The sequence below is a fragment of the Eublepharis macularius genome, chromosome 6 (genome assembly GCF_028583425.1).
Source record: "Eublepharis macularius isolate TG4126 chromosome 6, MPM_Emac_v1.0, whole genome shotgun sequence".
Lineage (NCBI taxonomy): Eukaryota > Metazoa > Chordata > Lepidosauria > Squamata > Eublepharidae > Eublepharis > Eublepharis macularius.
The window spans coordinates 20,333,451-20,354,009 of record NC_072795.1 but is presented as its reverse complement, the minus strand read 5'-3'; the positions used below and the strand labels follow the sequence as shown (position 1 = coordinate 20,354,009).

The following is a 20,559-nucleotide window of genomic DNA, read 5'->3' as shown; positions in this document are numbered from 1 at the left end:
TGTTTGGGTTTTTTTCCTGTTCGTGCCCATGTCTACCCATGAGTAGGCTATTTTCCACAGCCACCAAGCAGCTTGGGATATCTATCCATCCATCCATGACATAGAGGACACAGAAGAAGTTAGAAGACACAGGCCAAATGAGCAGGGCTTAGATGATTGGAGTAAGCGGTGGTGGTGGCGGGAGTTCATAACAATATCACCATCAGTTTCTTCTTTATAGTGCTAGTATTGCCACGTAAGATGCAAAGCAAGCTGACATATTAAAAGGACAGGTCCCTTCCCCCAAGTTGCTTGCATCTAGAGGAGATGGCATGTGTGTGTGCATACAATGTGCAGGAGTAAGCAGCGGGTTTAAAGATATCTAGGATTTCATCTTGTGCCTCTCTAAAAGGTGTCATGTAATGCAGTATTAATGGGAGTATTCAGAGTAAGATTTCCAGTGACTATTAAAATGAAGATGAAAATATCTGGGGTCTCCTGGACCTCAACTGACATACAATCTGGCAAGAAGAAGCTCTATTACAGTTATACAGGCTTCAGGCTTCTAATTACACCAAATGCCTTGGAAATTTATTTTCAAATGTCAAGAGCAGAAACTTGCAATGTACCACATAAAAAGAAGTCTTGAGCTATTGCCTCAAATCCTGGTAGTTCCTGAGAGCATCCATCAGTACAGACTTGGATGAGAGAGAGAGTGGGAATATCAACATTATATTAATGTGTAAAAGATATACCCTGAGACAGAAAGTATAATAGTCGGAGTGTTGGACTATGACCTGGGAGAGACTAGTTCAAATCTTTACTCAACTATAAAGCTAGGCGAACTTGGGCCAATTGCCGTGTCTCAGCCTTACCTTCCTCTCTGAGTTGTTATGAGAAGGGGAGAGGCACGTGTACCACCTCGAGCTCCTTAGAGTAGGATAAAATGTAATCAATACCCCCTACCCTTAAAAAAAAATCTGCTGTGAGATTACTTTACAGGTTACATGGGGAAGTACCAAATGTCTTTCCCCTCCCATTCTGATTAAATTGGTTTTGGGCTGTTAATAGTGAATTTTCTCACTTGTGGTTGAAAGAAGGCTCACCAGTCTTTCTTTTAGGGCAAAACAACCATCCCCAGAAACCCAGTGAAGCTGGCCAATGCACCACGTCATGGGGCCAAGCAGATTTTCTCTGCACTTGAAGCAAAATGGCACTATGTACCCCTCAATTCCATATAATTCTATGAGTCATAAAAGCAAAGAGGCTTTCTGCCCCCCCCCAAGAAGACACAAATAGACAATATTCGAATAGGCTTGCGGTACAGCTGGGCTGTCCTAGATCATCAGGCCCAGGTAAAATGTATCTGTCTGCCCGCTTGCGTGCTTGAGCCCTGATCTAATTTGGCCACTTGGCAATATTAACAAGGTTACCTGAATGTACAAAGAACTCAGAGGATGTGTTCCCTCCTGCTGCTTAGTAGAAAATGCAGATGCGTTTAACTTGATCTTCAGTTTGTCTCTAGCTTGGACACCTGTCAGAACAAGATTCTGCTGTTGATCTTGCAGGTGTCTTGGAGAGGGACTGGCTTAGATCAGATTTAAATGCACAACAGAATGAATGATAGTGCAGGTTATACCACTTTACAGTGCAGTGGAGGGCTCACATTTTAGAATGCAGCCATGTAAAGTTGCTCCCTGCAATTAGATTAGTGTGCACAGATCTTTCTCCCTGATAATGGCCTTTTCCACATGCCCTTAAAGGGACAGCCCCTTCACAGAACACTGACGACATCTCCATTTGCAAAATGTTTGCGGGCTGTTTGGCTTCCATTTTTCGGCACCTTTTCTGTGACCGCAGAAAGTGTGTTCCCAGAAAAGGTGCTGAAAAAATGGAAGCAAACAGCCCGCAACCATTTGGCAAATGGAGACATCTGGGTTCCTGGGGGAAAGCCGCCAGTGTTCAGGGAGTTGAACATCCCTTTAAGGGCATGTGGAAACAGCCATAGTCGAAGGCATTTTTAAAGCATAGGGGAATGTTCACAAAATCTGATTTCCCAATTTTCAGATACTTGAGGATGCGGCTGCAGTAGGAAATCCAGCTGTCGTGCTTTACAAGCACTTTCCCCCTTGGTTTTTCTGTCCCAAGTTTCTTTCCATGGTTGACCCCAGTTCCATTGGCATGAAATTCATTGGCATTTTGTTGGAAGTGGCTGCAACCTTGGCCGTTTCCAGACGGCTTACTGGCCCCCGGAACGTCGTGCCACGTTGCAGGGAAAATGCGAAATATCGCGTTTTCTCGCATGAGTTTTGCGCGACGTCATGTGACGTCATGCAAAACTCGCACGAGAAAATGCGATATGTCGCGTTTTCCCCGCAACGTGGCGCGACGTTCCGGGGGCCAGTAAGCCGTCTGGAAATGGCCCTTGTGTGAGCCCTTTGAGGGAGGGAATGCCCTGCCGTTTCATATTGAAGAACTCTGTCCTGTTTTGTTTCTCCCTTGATGCATCTGAATACTCATATGAACATGTGAAGCTGCCTTACATTGAATCAGTCCAGTGGTCCTCTATTCAGACTGGCAGCAGCTCCCTAGGGTCTCAAGCAGAGGTCTTTCACATCACCTACTACCTGATCCCCTTTTAATGGGGATTGAACCTGAGACCTTATGCATGCCAAGCAGATGCTCTGCCACTGAGCCAGAGACCTCCTCATCCCATGAACTGAATCCATTTTTTAAAAAAAATAATTGTACCCTTTTGTCTCCTTGCACCCATTTTTGTTCTCTATAAAATGTACACACACTTTCAACCTTGTTGGTTAAATCAATGTTATCCTTTCTGAGTGTATGCTTATAGTTGGATCCTGCAGAAAATCTCTGCTGATGGAAGGAATTTTTATCAGTGGAGTAGACTTCCTTGTCTCTCCTATCCTATTGCATCCCAAAATATGCCCCCAAAGCTGCTCCTTCAGGATTGGGGGACCCAGAAGCAGTATAAAGAGGGAGTCAGGGGGGACTGCAGCAGCTGGCGAAATCAGTGGAAATTGTCACCCCCTTTTCTTATGGGAAATTTTCTGTTGTCTCCAAGCCCATATGTATGACATATATTGTGCATCAGATGAAATACATATTAAAAACAAAACATGCAGCATGTGAACAAATCTACAGAATCAACTCCAAAAAGTGTAGAACTTAAACCATTCACTAAAATATAAACAAACCAGTAAAGAAACTAAATGAGGAATGTTCATTTAAGAAAATGATCACTATTCCTTCTGGACTTTGTGGAAATGGAATGCTTAGAGTTAAGTTCTCACCATTCACAGCTGCTAAGCAGAACGATTTGCATCTCGGTTCACAGAAGAAGTGGATTTCCTCTAGGTCAGTGCTGAGATCTTTGACAATGCAGTGTAGAGAAAATGTATATCATCTCTATTCTTATCTGCTGTGGCATGTGGATAAATTGAGAGGAGTTTGCAGTACTGCCTGTCCTTAACCTTTTGGAGCATAATATTCAGAAGGAAGTCATAAAAAAGGCATTATATAGGCTGCATTTATTCGAAGAATCCTTTATACCTTGAACTTTGCTTTACATTGAAATGTAAAGGTTTAGGTTTTTTTTTCCTGCCTGCTCTTAAGAAAAGCTGCCCCATTTCTTCAAAATACCCCAGTTTTTTTTTTTTGCCCAGATCATCTGAACTGTGCTACTAAGATTTCATTACTATTCACAGTCGGTGCTCTGTAATTCTATGTAATTTTAATTAAAGATGAATTCTTAAACAATCTCCTCCTGTGCTACCTTCGAGCATACAATTAGCCGTGTACAGTTTCTGCTGTGAACAGTCATTTAGTGATTTCAAATTAATAATTTATCTGCTCCTCTGCTTGCGCCAGGGCTCGGAAAAAACAAGCAGCCAAACAGTGGGTAAATAGCCATCAGTAGGCAAGCATGGAAAGGACCGCAAAGGGGCCCTTTGAATTTTGGTCTTGGAAGCTGAGGCCTGATTTGAACATGATGCTGGAGAACAAAGGCGTTTCTCCGTGTGGCCTTCCCCTCCCATGATGTCTCAATTAAACTGGGCTGCCACGCAAAGCAGTTAGTTAATATGCCCCATGTGCAGGGCTCGTTTCGAGAAAAGCTGCCCCTCAAAATGGCCGATTTGATCCATTTTGGGCCTGTTTCTGGCTGGATTGTGGCCAAAATGGCTCAGATCGGGCCACTGCCAGGTGGGGGAAAGATCCCCTGTCTGGCAGCAGCCAAATCCCAGCCATTTCGGCCCGATCAATGGCGGTGGCATATGATAATAATAATAACATTCGATTTATATACCACCCTTCAGGACAACTTAATGCCCACTCAGAGCGGTTTACAAAGTATGTTATTATTATCCCCACAACAAAACACCCTGTGAGGTGGGTGGGGCTGAGAGAGCTCCAGAGAATTGATTAGCCCAAGGTCACCCAGCTGGCTTCAAGTGGAGGAGTGGGGAATCAAACCCAGCTATTCAGATTAGAGTCCTGCCCTCTTAACCATTACACCAAACTGGCTCTCGATCCCAGCGGTAAGGAGTTATGCTAATGAGTTCCTGCAGCTCTTTTTCTATGAAATGACCCCTGCCCATGTGAGACCTACCCAGCCTGTGCCAGCCTCTGGTGTGCTGAGGAATCATGGGTAACTTCTTTCTGAAGAAGTGAGCTGTGAATCATACCCTACCACAAATTTTGTTATTCTTATAGGTGTTACTGGACTCTTGCTCTTTTCTACTGCTACGGACTCACTAACATGCCTACCTTCTTTCCAGTCCATTGAAAACAATAAACTGTGGTAGGGAAAGGTCACACATGAATAATTTTGCCTTGCAGTTATCATATTTAAAGCAGGCCTAACATCATAGAATACCCTTTCAGCCTTAATGTTTTTTTTTTTAAAGTGGAGAAAGTTCTAGCTCTGTAACCTTCAGCTGCCTTCACACCTGCTCCTGTTTAAAACAGCTCTACCTTTTATTGCTTGTTATTTGGGTTGTTGGCACTGGTCAGGAGTTGGGGGTGGCAGGCAGGGACATGAGGCACGATCAATGCAACAATGTTACATCACTCCCAGGGAAAACCTAGAAGTGATAGCAGTCTGCTCTAGGAATCACTGGAAACTTTATGGTAACTATGGAGTTTCTGGCAATTCCTAGAGCAGAGTGCTGTCACTTCTGGGTTTTCCCTAGAAATGATGTAATGCTGTCATGCTAATGGTCATTTAAAATTTTTCTTTTCTCCTGCTGGCCTCTGGAACAGTGGCAGACAATAGGAACTGGGGGCAGGTCCCCCAGCAGGAACCTGGCATCCCTACAGTAACTCTGTAACTCCTTCACAGAAGGACCCACTTCTCTCCCCCTCCATTCATATTTCCCACAAAACCCACTGCTTAGTTGAAACCTCTGATCTTTGTTTCTGCTTCCAACAAAAAACAAAACCTGAATGCATTTGTTCTTCAGTCACCCTTTGTTTCTTTCTTTCATCTCCTGGTTATCTCCCATACTGTTAAAATCTATCTCCTAAAAACAAGGAATCTCTATTATTTGATTATACTGTTCTGTAAACTATCATGATCACTACAGATTTTATAAAAAAGAAACGAACAACAATAACTTTCAACAGCAGGTCACTTCATAGAAACAGAATATACCATATTTATAGGACCAGCGGATTACTCAATTTTTTTAAATTATTGAGCTAGTCAGAGGTCTTTTAATCTCTCATCTCTGGATAATCAACTCTTTTTCTCCCCTCCCCCTCAAAAAAACTTCTGCTCTAACTGGAGCTCAAATTTTTACTTGGCTGGTTCAACTTTTTCATTCACAGAAGGTCCCTGTCAACAGCATCAAAGCAATGCAGTGACAAGGTGCCAGGTTGGGGGGGGGAGAGATCTCATCAGCCATACTCAGACCCTCCTCCCCTTTTAACTGAGGGGATCACAGCCCTAAAAATAGTGGACTGAATAAGTCAGACATGTATGAAGAAGTCAACTGTATATTTGCTTTAGAATTTATATGATCATTATAACCCCATAGTCAAATGACCATGTGAAAGGAAGCCAGAACAATTATGAAGCAAACTCGGAGTTTATTTGAAAATCTCACCATCTTTAAACTCTTGAGTATTGCCAAGATGGGATAGGGTGATTTCATTTTAACTGTATCAAAGCCATGATTTTCAGTAACTTTAACTTTGATGTGTAACTCTTCTCACTGGAGTAATTCACACGTGTTGCTTGGGAAACACTTTTAAAATACAGCTTGGGAAAGAAATGGGATAAAACTAGGAATCTTGCTTGCATCACAACATTTTGGGGATAATATATTTCTCAATGTTTTTCTTCCAGACATTCGAGATAGTGGGGGGCCCAAACCAGTGATGGTGTATATTCATGGAGGGTCCTACATGGAAGGCACTGGAAATTTATATGATGGCAGTGTGCTGGCAAGTTATGGCAATGTGATAGTCATCACCGTCAACTACCGGCTTGGGGTACTTGGTAAGAGAGAATCAGATTTTAACTCGTTGTTGCCTTATGTGATACGCTTTGTATTGATCACAACACTATTTACAGATTCTGGTGGCTTTTAAGAAAAAAAAAGGCTTCTTTTGTGTGAAAAAAGAGGTTTGTATGCTGTGGAATTCAATTTGTTATTATGCAGACTAACCTGAAATTATACTCCACTTAGATGACACAGAAACACAGTGCAGATGTTCAGAATGATACACTGCTTTGTTGTCTCCAAGTATCCTGTATTAACATTATAGTAATTAGTCTTACATATTGTAGAGGGATTTAAAACAAATGGCAAGTTTTCTCTCTCGGATGTAGTGTTTTTGTTCACAGTGATACAAAAACTTGGATATTGTGCTGCCAGGTGCATTATGTTTCTCTGGACTTCTGGATAGTATGAATGTTTGAGAAATATGTATATTTTTATATTTAGCTTGGTGTCTTAAAACAAAACACCCCCCTCCCAAGATATTAATCTGGTTCAAGAGATTTAGGATAAGGCAAAATAGTTAAGGGAGAAGAATCTTTTCTAGATTTGGTCTCGGAGAAATACAGTGTGCTAATACTGTTTCATGCAACACAGGTGAACACATTCTCTCCCCCGCCCTGCCCTCCCCAGTGAGTCTAGTTAGTTGCTGTTTCTGAAATGTGATATACAGCAATGTTCTTTTGCAGCATAGAACAAATATTTCTTAGCTGTGTTTTTTGGGAAAAGGGTGTGTTTGTTGTGTTCTGTTGTTTACTTCTGAATAGTCCCTGCAGAAAACATTACACAATATATTGAATCCTAGAGTCTGGTCTTATAAACTTTTAATGAAATGCTAAGAGGAGTGCCTACCTGTAATGCCACAGAAATGTTTAGGCAAGAGGCAATGTGATTCATAGGCAGAGGTTCACCTTATACGTCCTTTAAGTGCTCTTAGCACTTAAAGAAGACTGCTTGATCATTAGATTTATCCCCTTGTTCTGTGCAGAAATAATTTCCTCTGAGCTTTTGATGTTTGTCTTATGGCTGCTTCAGTGAATTCCCTGCTGTTGACAGTTGCAGGGGGTGGGGTGAGGGAACCAACTACTGTTTTGAAACCTTATGATTGTAAGAAAATGGATGCCTTTGTAGAGGTATGAATTTTACTTCTTGGGTCTTGATTGTCATTGATTCTGAATGCAGTACAGTATATGGAACATTTTTGTTGCTTTACCTTTTCTCTTTCACAGGGAGGAAGTGGAAATTCAATAGCTGTGCATGGCACAATGTGAAATATCCAGACCTTGCTTTGATTTGTATCCAATTCCTTTTGTATAGCTACCTGGCATCTTCTTTGCTTTCTCAGGACAATTAACTATTGACCTGGAATCTCTAGGGCAATGCTGTGCATTAATTTACAATCTACTGTTGTAGTTGGTATGCAATATCATCTTTCTGTTTAGCATAAGTTTCTTGTTTCTAGTGTGTGTGTGCACACATGTGTGCACGTGGTGGATCCATTTACCTTCTGCATTCCTAATCCTTTGCCTGGACAGTTAAATTAAAAGGGGGAAAAAATCAATGTCTCTTGTTTGCTGATTGTATCACTCATTATGATTTCAGAGGATGCGTTTCCTGATGATCAGGGCTGTGGTAACTGAGCACCCAAGTAAGAGGCTGGCAAAGTCAGCAACTCACTCGACCAGCACTGATTTCCCTAACCAGGTGATCAGGTCCCAGTTCAAAGTAGAAGTGCAGCCAAAGGTTCAAATGAGGGCTCGTAATGTCTAGCTCAAAGATGCTTCTTCATGCAGGAGACATCTTCATAGAAATTTGGCTTCAGCTTGTCATGGTCTCATTGCAAGCAGTAGAAAAGAGCAAGAGTCGAGCAGTACCTATAAGACTAACCAAATTTGTGGTAAGGTATGAGCTTTTATGAGTCACAGCTCACTTTTTCAGATACCAAGAAGTGAACTCTGACTCACGAAAGCGCACACCCTACCACAAATTTGGTTAGTCTTATAGGTGCTACTAGACTCTTGCTCTTAGTTCTGTGAAGAGTGGAAACTGGTGATATGGGGTAGGGGTTTCAGACTATGGCGGGAGGCCTCCTGTCAGCAGTCTTGTTGGCCTGCTACCTCTCCAAGTGGCTGTGGGAAGGCGGGGAAACAGTGACATTGGCTATGTCGCAGTGTCAATTCTGGGGTAAACCCAGAAGTGACATGGGGTTTTCCCCAGAAGAAACAGTGTGACATGGCTGACATTGCTCTCCTAGGGCTGCCAGACCCCTGGTGGGGGCAGGGGATCCCCCGCTTACCTGGCACGCCCCCACTTACCTGGCCAGCGGGGGGGGCACGCACCTTCCATGCGCACCCCCTTGCGGTGCTGCGCGCCCCTGCGCACAGCAGCCCCAGGATCAGGCCTGTTTTGGCCTGGATCGGGGCCCCTGTGGAGCGCAGGAGTGTTCCTTCGCTCCACAGGGGCCTACAACGGGCCCAATCCGTGCCAAAATGAGCCCAATCTGCACCCATTTTGGCATGAATCGGGTCCATTTTGGCGTGGATTGGGCCCGTTGTGGGCCCCTGCAGAGCGAGGGAACGCTCCCACACTCCACAGGGGTCCAAAATGGGCCTAATCCGTGCCAAAACGGACCCAATCCATGCCAAAGTTCCCCCAAATGTGCCAGCGTTCTGAGCTTTCTTAAAGAATTAAGTATTTTTTCCAAGAGCGTCCACAACACTTCCTCTAAGTGTGTTGTGATGAAGAGGGTGCTCTGAATAATTAATTCTCAGATGAGCTCGAGGGGAGTGGAAGAGTGAGGGCAAGGAGGGGAATCTCACTTTGCATTTTTCTAGACTATTTAAATCCCACTGAAATCACTGGATCCTACAAGTCTCATATTTTGTTTCAATTGCAAATACAATCAACAGTGCCTTGCACTGCAAGCACTGCAGCTGGATCCAGTTCCTAGCAAGCAAGACAGGGCCAAAGGCAAGACCCAACTCTCCAAATTCCTTCAAGCTAGTAATGTTAGTATCTGCAGTTCCTGTTGTGTGGGAGAACTATTTGTGGCTCTGCTCTGCCAGATTCCTCTTTGTGCCTTTACGTATCACGACTGTATTGTGGCAGAGTAACAGCATTGGGGCATTTGTGCCAGAGCCAGGATCTGTGCCAGTGATACGACTGGAAAGTGCTACCAATACCATCATGAAGATGCCAACTGCCCTCCTATGCCTGCTTTGTGCATTCTTCCAAACTGTTGTGGCTCGTAAAAGGCAGGCAGATGGCATTTTTAGGAACAGAAATGGATCCTGTCTCACCCCACCCTTGCAAAAGGGTAGCCTTCATTTCAAAGCTTGGTTTCCATTCACTTAAGCTTTCTAAGCTTGTTCCCGGTTCTTAGCTCTTGCTCATCCCCCCACTCCCACCCCATGGCAATTGCCAGAGGAGCCGTGCCGAGAAGCAAATGAAAATTATGCCTTTTTATGCCTCTGTGACCGGTCCTTTCTGTTGAAATGCTAGTCCTGTGCAAGCTGTCTGTTTCAGTGATGGATAGTACATGGAAAAGTCTGATATCCTTGAACTCTCCTGGTCTCTGAAGAAAAGCTCGGCATTAAGAGTTAAGAGGGTTTTATGGCTTATTTTTGTTTTAAATAGAAATGACTTGCAAAAGGGCATTGATACTGAAAAGGGGGGAAATTCTAAGGTCAACCATTGGAAGCCCTTTAGGTGGCTTCTTTCCAATTTCAACTATACTAGAGTGGAATTTTAGAGGGTGAGGAGGTAGGGCTTTATTTTTGTCCTTCAGATATTACAAATGAAGAGCCTCTTCTTGCATTCGGAAAAGGTTAAATTGGATACATGGGGAGGTGTCCATTCTTATACCAATAATAATTCAAATAATTTGCTATTGGCAATGTTGTTTTCACGCTCCATTTTTAATCGAAGTAATCAGAAGAGGGGAAAGGGTTTTGTTATCTTTCATTGTCGTGCACTGTCATTTGACCCAACTGGCCCTTGCCAATGAGATTCATTTTGCTCTTGACAGTTCCACATTTATTCTTCCTTTGGGGAATTTTTTTTCCTTTTAAAAAGTTCCTGGATGAATTTCTTCTTTTGAAAAACTTTAATGGGACTCAAAGGGGCCAAAAAAGAAACATTTAGGGTTTTTTTAAAAAAAAAATTCTCCAGCTCCTTTATATATTGCTATGGGGTTACTGGTGGGGGAAGATTCATGGAAATATTTTCTTATTGCAAATGCTGTGCTATTTCATGAATTGGTTTTGGATTTCCACCCCCTCCTGCAAGCCAGTAAACATTTTTGCAAAGATTCAACTGCATCCCCCCCCCCCCAAATATACGGATTTCTGTTCATTCTATATAAGAAGACATTAAAGGAGAATCTTTTGGATACTGAGACCCAGGGTTTTTTTTCTGGAAAAAGAGGTGGTGGAACTCAGTGGGTTGCCCTCGGATAAAATGGTCACATGGCTGGTGGCCCTGCCCCCTGATCTCCAGACAGAGGGGAGTTTAGATTGCCCTCCGTGCTGCTGGTGTGGTAAGGAGGGCAATCTAAACTGTCTGAGATCAGGGGGCGGGGCCACCAGCCATGTGACCATTTTCAAGAGGTTCTGGAACTCCGTTCCCCCACGTTCCCCCTGAAAAAAAGCCCTGCTGAGGCCATGAGTCAGTGGGTGATGCCAGTGTACCTGGCCTGTTAATTCTCCATTCAAAACATAAACCTTGTTAAAAAATTCATTTGCCCACCAAGGGATAAATCCTCTTTTTTTCTTCAGTGTATCTTGCAAAGCATATTCTGGGCTTTCTCTGATTATTAAGTATACAGTGTGAATTATCCAGCTCATTCTGAGCACCCACCTTCCCACAAGGGTGGAAGACGCTCAAACACTGCTTGCTGTCTTCTAGTCTGGTTTTAACAGGATGCCTCAAAAGACTGCTTATGCTAATATTAATGAACAGCAAAAGGAAATAGCCTGTGAAGATATTACCGTTTTCTGATTTCCTGAAATGCCACTGGACTGCTTTCCCAGTGTTTTTGTGCTTGATGAAATGAGCAAACAGCTCTTAGGAAGCTTCATTTTCTATATGGCAACCCGGGAGGCCTTGAGTGTTGGCTGGTTAATAAGGTCTGAAGGAGTATTTCATTCCTGAGGAGCACTTTATTTGGATCTAATCTCACCGCAGCACGGCATGTGTTTACAAAATGCTTCTTGACTGATGCCTCTGTCAGTTTTGGGGGTGTTTCATCTTGTTAAAGTTTCTTCTGGAATAAGCAGAATATCTGCTTTCAATAAGTAGACTTCCCACAAGTTCTGTGCTATTTTCAAACCATATACTTAAGAGTCAGCTCTTGAATGATAAGAGTTGTGAAGAGTGGATACTCTGAGGTAAAAGCCAAATCCAATGTTTTATTCCTTGTGGATAAAAGCAAGGATGAAATGTCTTTCTATAGTTGCCTCTGACGCTCTTAGTATCTTGATCCCTCTGTTGGCTTTCTGGCTGAATCCGAGAAAGGCAGATACCAACACATTAGGGCTACTATTGAATTTTGTAAGCTTGCTGGCTCATATCAAATATTTGCACTTGAGTTTTGTCTCCCTCTTGTGTGTATTGAACTCTCATGTCTTTATTTTTACAATTTGTATTTCCCGATGCAAATTTTCCTGAGTTGTGCAAATTTTTCAATGTTGTTTATGTATCAATAAATCACTAATATCTTATATACTCAATAGGCCGATCACAGAATTTAAAGAAAAATTGAAAGTACTTGTTGATTATATAGGTGAAAATTAAGAATAATTAAGAATAAACTTAAATTAGAACACACAGTGTTTTAAAATTGGCAATATATGTTTGTAATAAAATTATTATTAGATATGAAGATAGATGGAAAAGAGAGAATAAATATATTTAAATAGAAATGAAAATTATATATATATAATTATATATATAATTATTATATATTATTATATAATAATAATTATATAATAATATATAATAATTATAATATAATTATTATTATTATAAATATAATATATATTATATTATAAATATAATAAATTATTATTATAATATAATTATTATAATATAATTATATAATAATATATAATAATTATATATATAATTATATATAATTATATATATATATATATATATATATATATATATATATATATATATAAGCAAGTTCTAGATAGATATATGATTTAATTGATAATGATATGATCTCAATTATTGGAGTTTATGTTTTATGGAGTTTTGTATGATTTAGATGATTGTAGATAATTCTAGTAGCGGACAATTGTAGATGTATGATTTAGATGACTGTATGATTATAGTTTATGTTTTTTATTTGTGAGTTTATTAACCGAAATGAAAATTATAAAATAAATAAATAAATAAATAAATAAATCACATTATACATACATAAATGACATAGGTTGTGCATGTAAATATTATACATATTGGATGAAAGAACCAAATAAATCATCAAGAGATGGGCACGAACCAAAATATAAACCAAAGTTCATCGTGAACCAGGCCAGTTCGTGGTTTGCAAACCAGCGGTTCATCAGAGCCTATTTCTAACCAACTGCCACGAACTTTAGGGTGGTTCGTTTAGTTCATTTTTTGGTTTGTCACTGCAGACAGCCTGGTGCCAATCAATCAATTTCCTAGGCAACAGGGGTTGGGCTTCCTGCAGATCCTCTGCTCACCCGGAAGTGGTGGTTTGCTGGCCTGGAAGTGATGTTTTCACGAAGCAGATGAACCAGTTCATGAACTGGGGCAGGTTCGTGAAAGTTTGTCGTTCGTGAAATGTGACGAACCATGAACCACATGGTTTGGTTTTTTTATGGTTCTTGCCCATCTCTAATCAAGACCAACAATACAGATGGGAGAGAGCTCAAAGCCATTAACTATGACATTATCTGTAAGCAAAAAGAATGAAAAGGATAGATTTGTCTATCTCTGCAATATATTTAAGGCAGGATTGGGATGGAGACAGGCAACAGATATCTCAGAGGCTTAGTTCAGACATGATTTCAAACCATGATGTACTGCTATGCAAACAACCTTTGTAGATCCTAATAACATTAGTAACATTCTATTTATATACTTCCCTTCAGGATAACTTAATGCCCACTCAGAGCAGTTTACAAAGTATCTTATAATTATCCTCACAACAACTGCCGTGGTCCACATTCTAGACCAGTTTTAACTTCTGGGTCAAGCCCAAAGGCAGCCCAGCACAGAGTGAGTTACAGTAGTCCAGCCTGGAGATGACTGTTGCATAGATGACCAAAGTCAGGTCTTGGGATGAGAGATAAGGCTCCAATTGCCTGACCTTCTGAAGATGAAAAAATGCAGATCTGGCAACAGCTGCAACCTGGGCCTCCATGGAAGGCATGGCATCCAGGAACACACCCAGGCTCTTTATCATTGATGATGACCTTAACTGCGCTTCGTTGACAGTCGGACTCAGGATCAGGATTCTAGCGATGTCACAATTTCAGGAGAGCTCTAGGCCCCACCTGGAGGTTGGCAATCCTATCTGCGGGCCCTCCCTTATTTTTGAATTAGAATTCCACCCCTAACCCAATGCAGCCTCAGCAGTTTTAAGGATGCAGATTTCCTTGCATGTCAGTTGTCACAAATCAGCATTCCTGATTCTTGGCATTTGATTTTTGTCTAGTTCCCAAATAGCTTCCTTTAGGATGCACCGTGGATCTTGGGGTTTCTAGTTTCTGCAAAAGCTTGTGGCATCCTTCCCCTTCTTGAGGCATATGGAAGAGATCTTACACCACAGTCTCATGAGCAGGTTATCAGTAATTTTCCTTCCATGCACAGAATATGCTAAGGATCAATGAATATTATTGGGGCACCCTTATGCTAATAGGTTTTATTCCTGTACTTGGCACTGCCTCAGAATCCCCCCTCCCCTATGTTTTACTGTTCATAGTATAACACAAAGTAAAACTTTAAAAAAATTTGAATCATTAACATGTGAAAGACTGGCACATCCATTATATTTTATGACACATTAAAGGTGCTGTCGAGAGCTGGCATTTTATTTAGTCCTTTTCTTTCCAGTGCTACCCAGGGGGTTCCCCACCCCCTGTTTTGAGCAGAGATGATAAATGGACAGAAGATTATATATTACTGCCTAATTAAAGGTACATTAAAGAGAAAGAAAAGATGGGAAATTAATAGCAAAACACATCAGAAATGTGGCACTGGCAGACGTTGTCTTATTTGAGTTCCTTGCTTTAGAAGAACAAAAAGCAAATGCAATTTATAGTTCTTATCTGGGGATTCCTTAAATAGGGTATTTTACAGCTTTTTCTCAGTTATTTGCACACTAATGTAACTGTGCAACCTGTCCCATTGGCTCTATATTGGGTTTGGGACAGGAGAGTTGTAGAATACAGGAGTCATGCCATAGAAAGGGTCCTACTGCAGCCCTATCAAGGCTTCTTCTGATGGCGAATCTGCCTGTGCTTCATTCTGTGTGGTTGCCATGCAACTTTACGATCTAACTAAATAGCGCAGAGAACAACAGCTGCTGCCACCATGATAATAGCTAGTGCAAAGGAGAAATGAGGAGATGCCATCATGTCGGTCATCTCCCCATTCCTGGTTCCAGTTTATTGGCTGATACTTGCAGGCAATGGGGAAATGCCTCATATCATACTTTTACTGGATGTTACTGGGGACAGCCAAGCATCCTTTATATAGGCTAGCAAAGTTCTCAGCATCAAATCATTAGAACAGCATTTGGCCTTCTAAGACAATCAGCTGTAATTAGCCCTGCCTGGCATGTGCAATCCTAAGAAGAGTTACTCCAGTCTAAGTCCATAGAAATCAATGGGCTTATGGTCGAGTAACACTGGTTAGGATTGCACTGTTAATGTAAGATGGTGCCTTACTGTGAGGTAGACCACTGATTTATCTAGGCCAGCATTGTCTATTCTGATTAACAACATCATCCTGCAATTTCTAGTACCTTATCTCAATGCTCAAGAGCCTTTTCTGTTGGCTATACTGGGGACTGAACCTGGCACATGGGGAAAAATAACAACAACAACCCAGGTGTATTATAAGGCTACAAGCTGGTTTCAGGTTGATGGGTTCCAAATTGTGTGTGGGCTAGGGTTGCCAGTCCCTCACTGAGGTCGAGGGATCCCTTGCTCCCACCTTCCACCCCCTGCCCCCGCTTACCTGGCTGCTGGGGGAAATGCGCCTCCCAGAGCTTGCTCCGGGATGGCGCAGGGCACTCCTGTGCACCACAGTGGCCCAATTCAGACCCAATTCGGCAGGAGTGCTTCCGAGCTCAGCAGCAGTCCAATTCAATCTGATTTGGGCTTGATTCGATCTGATTTCATCCCTTTGTGGAACGTGGCCTGCACAATGACATTTCCCAAAAGTGACATCATTGCGCAGTCCACAAGCATGTGCGTGCTCTGCATGCAAGTGAGACGAACATCAAAAGGTAGGTGCTGGGTCTCCAACCTCTCGCATGAGGTTGGAGGTAGGGGGACTAGTGAGGGCCTAGCTTTAATTCCCCACTCCACTCCTGCCAACCGAACTAGCCTTTATTGCCCCAGTGAACAATTCATTTTTATAAACATACATTTTAAGGATTAAAGATTTAGTCCTTCATTCCCTGCTTGAACTAGCCTTTCATCAAGTTCTGTAGAAATATACACGCTATCTCCTCCATATCTTTTCTGTCTCTTATATTGGTGACTGAATAGATGGAGATTTGGATCACAAGTGCCCAGTTACTAATGTGTACCTTGAAAGAATGCTCAGAAACTTCTGAACAGTTACTAAACACATGAAAAGAGTGGTTGTGGATGGGTGTTGAACTCCATCTTGACTGCCTGGCAACCTGTGAGGGATGATGGGTGGGGACATGGCTGCCTGGCACGTAATTCCATAACATCCCTTCCAGAAAAACCCCATAAGTGAATCACCTGGAACTATTTGGTAAAACCATAGAGCTTTTGGCAATTCCTAGAGAGGACTAATGTCCACAGAAGTGATGTCACACCATCAACCCAATGGGGCATCAGTAACCCTACTCCCATCCATCTAACTTGGTTATCCACCACTACTATTTACTTTAAAAAGGGCTTTTTTTCTGGGGGAATGCGGGGGAACAGAGTTCCGGAATCTCTTGAAAATGGTCACATGGCTGGTGGCCCTGCCCCCTGATCTCCAGATAGAGGGGAGATCAGGGGGTGGGGCCACCAGCCATGTGACCATTTTCTCTGAGGGCAACCCACCGAGTTCCACCACCTCTTTTCCCAGAAAAAAGCCCTGCTTTTAAAGAACTACAGAAAATCCATTCACAGATCTACGTGTGTCAGCTGAACAGTTTTTTTTTTTTTAAATGTGTGTCGCATGCATAAATCAGGTCATGGGATTGCATTTTATGGAACAAAGAGGGCATGTAGTAGATAGGGCTCCTCCATCTACTGTTTAACTTTCACACAGTCTGTCCAACTATTGTTACTTGTTTCTTAACAAGGAAACCTGCACTAGGTGGAGGTTATAGGGAAGAAAATGGTGAGAGCGGAGACAGTTCAATCCCTCATATCTAAAAATAAGTCAAATTGCTTATGTTTTTGTTCCAGCATTGTTTTCATCTCTGTTTTCTAAATTTCTGTTATCCAATCATATTGTATTATTTATTGAGTGTCCCAGCCATTGATTGTATTGACTTAAACTGTGTAACCCACCATGAGTCCCAGTGAAAAAGGCAGATTATAAATAACATAAATAAAAATAAATAAATAAAACCAGAGTTCCACCCTATGCTTTATATGTTATTTGGAAAGATCCAGATTTAAATAAATGGATCTGCCACAGGTGTGTGATTCAAGCCTTTGGTTTTGGAAGCAGTACAAATTATGCAAATTAAACCAATGTATGCAATTATGTTTAGTCTATATGGACAGTTTGTTTCCCCGAGTATATAATTTTCTCGCTTCCAGTTTGGTTTCTTCTCTTTTCTTTTTCCTTTTGCTATAGCTCTAAAATATCCTTGGATATGAACTTATTCATTCAGTTTTGTGTAAAACGCCCTGATGACCTGTTGATAACTGCATGTGTGTGAGTTGTATAGAAATAAAATTAATTCATTTTTTTAAAAAAAATATGCAAAGTACAAATTTGGATTGCCTTGCTATAAAACTTGGATATTTCCATTTTTCTTTTGGCTCTGAAGACATGCAGGCACAGCCTTTCCTCTGATAAATGAGAGAGAGACAATTTTCCAGGTTTAACTTGTTTTCATCTAAGGGGCCGTAGTTGCCTGATCAAAGACAGGAGCATAATTGAAAAGAGAAGCAGGGATCAAAGGCCTATGAATAATAGATGGCGGTTCTGTTGTCTTTCACCATCATCACTAATCCGAAACTGTGTCAGGATTTTGTTTCTAGTCTAGATTATCACGGAGCTCTTGGTGGTGCTACCTTTAAAAATGGCTCAGAACTGTAGCTTGCATGCCTGAACCTCAAAAGCGTTTTCACCCTATTGCAGTTGAAATGTGCTGGCTCCTTGCAAATATCCAGGCCCAGTTTATAGCACCAATACTTAATTTAAAAAATCAAATTATTTAAACCCAGTATATTTCAGACTATATTTCACTCCTACATTCCTCCTTTTTCCTTTGTATTGGATCCAGGGGTGGAGTTGCAGTGTATACTAAAGGCTGTGGGTTTTATCGCTTTCCCATAGGGCTGCCAGTCCCCCAGTGAGAACAAGGATCTCCTGCTCCAAGATTCTGCCCCTCGCTGCTACTCACCTGGCCGATGGGGGGGGGAGACCTGGGGAAAGGGTCTAGGAGGCAAAAATTGGCCCATGTGAAACATGGGAGTATGCCTGCCACTGCGTGCAATGACATCACTTCCGGAAGTGATGTCATTGCACCTCCCGGGAGCACGCCTTCTTTGCACGTGCTCTAGGAGATCACCCAAGGTAAGTGCTGGGTCTCTCCCTCCCACCGGGAGAATAAGGGGACCTGGCCACCCTGCTTTCTCCTCTGGCCAGCAGTCCTTCCTTATCACACTTAATGTTGATCCTTGGGGTTGTAAGGCCCATGTGGACAAATATCTCCATACTTTAGCTGTAGAAAATACAGACATATTATGAAGTATTGGGTCAGGGTGGTGTCTGTTTTAAGGCCAGTTCTACATTACAGGCAATAACAATACCTCTTAATGGCTTCAAACAAGTAATATATCAGACAGTAAATTCATAAGTTCCAGGACCCCAAATTCTCTTGACAGTGCTAAGGGCAAAACAGAGCCCTGAATTATTTGCCTCATTCTGATGGGTGGTCCCTGGGTATCTGTCTGCTGTAGAAGCCAAGGAGAGAAAATTGTACAGCATAATAGGAGCAATTTGCATTAAACTCCAGCTGAGAATAAACAGGTCTGCAATTTTTTGACATATTGTATTCTTAACTTGTACCCCTCCAGTTCCTGTCAAGAAAATAATACACTTTTTTGCTTGGAAGTGACCTTAAATGTATAATTACATGGCAGGCTGGTAGAATATGAAGGAATTCATTTGAGTCTGTGGGGTAAATTATGTGAATGGTTTTTTTTTTAAGAGTCTCTCTACTGCATGTTATGAAAATTGCCTCCAGGCTTATTTACATAATAAGCACTAACACTTGCAATTTTTGTGCTTTAAAAAAAAAAAGCTTTTGGAAGATCAGTTGGATAATACTACCCTGACCAGCGAAAGGCTAAAAGCTACTTAGCCAAAACAATGCACAGGATCTTTGATTCTTTCTTTCTTTTAAAAGCGACATCAGCAATAAGAGACAAGTTAAGGTTAATCACACATCTTGGTCTAGCTTGTGGTTATTTATCATCTTTTATAGGCCCGATATGATTTGAAATGCTTAAAAAGGAATATTCTGCATTCTATTGAGCTTAAAATCAAAAGACCGAGAAGCTGTCCGTGATTATATTTTCGGGAGAGCATTTTCGAGTCTGTCATGGTGGGCCTCAGCTTTTTTAAAAAATGAAATATAACATTTTTTAATGAAATATGACTTCCCTCCAGAAGCTGGACTCTTTCCTATGCAGGTTTCGTACTTGCAAGATGTGAATCGCAGAAACACGGAATACAATCATTTCGGTATTTAGTGATGCTTAGGAAGAGCAATGATGGCTGCTGAATCAATGGATTTTATACTAAAGTTGTTGTTTTTGTTATTGGCCTATATATCAGGGCTCCTAAGAGAGTGCATAAAAATATGGTGAGACAGCAGTTCTTTTCTGAGTGATTTACTTCACATACAGAAGCCTCTCTGATACAAGAAATAGCTTTCCCTGCTGTGTGTTTCTATCACTGACAGCAAGTTTGATTTCCTAAACTAATTCGAAATTCAACAAACTGTTATCCCCCACCTCCTTCCAGCACTGCTTACGGTGAAGGATTTCACATTAGCAGTATTGCATGGAATGCAGTATAACTGATAAACAGCAATGTTTTTATTGAAGGAGACTTGCAGCGTCGTGAGACGAGCAGATGGAAATGCTAGCCATGAACAAACACTTCAGTGAAAATGAGAGAGAGAGAGAGAGAGAGAGAGAGAGAGAGAGAGAGAGAGAGAGAGCGCTATTATGAAACTAAGCTTCATTCTTTTAATTTAGGGATAATACAACCCTCTTCCCCTTATTTAGTGTGAATTTACAAAATGCAAAATGGGGAGGTGCTAGATGGCAGAGCATTTATTGCAAGGAGACTGAGGACAGTATGTCTCTACATTCACCATTGGTCTCTGATTGTATGAGCTGGATCCAAAGACTTTGCTTCACCATGTTGGATTCAGCTGCTACGTCTTCCTTTGACAGTCAGAGACTTTGTCCAACAGACAAGAAGACTAATTACATCGGAGAAAGATAGAAAACTTAGGGCCGAAGAAGTTTTGAAGGTTTCCTTGTGGCTGCCACGGGGACACCACCACCATTTTAAAATTTTGAGAGGGCACAGTCTTGATTGGACTCACAGTGTGGTGTGCTTCTTCCCCCCA

The 20,559-nt window shown here is 41.6% G+C and overlaps 1 protein-coding gene across 5 annotated transcripts in view; it reads left to right on the top strand.

The window, feature by feature from the left end:
- The window catches only part of NLGN1 (neuroligin 1), a 635,824-nt gene that overhangs the window by 225,447 nt on the left and 389,818 nt on the right, over nt 1-20,559 (top strand). For all 5 annotated transcript variants that reach the window (XM_054983054.1, XM_054983052.1, XM_054983053.1 and 2 more), the window contains one exon: nt 6,350-6,502. In XM_054983054.1, the coding sequence (XP_054839029.1) occupies nt 6,350-6,502 (153 nt within the window). The remainder of the gene's footprint in view (nt 1-6,349; nt 6,503-20,559) is intronic.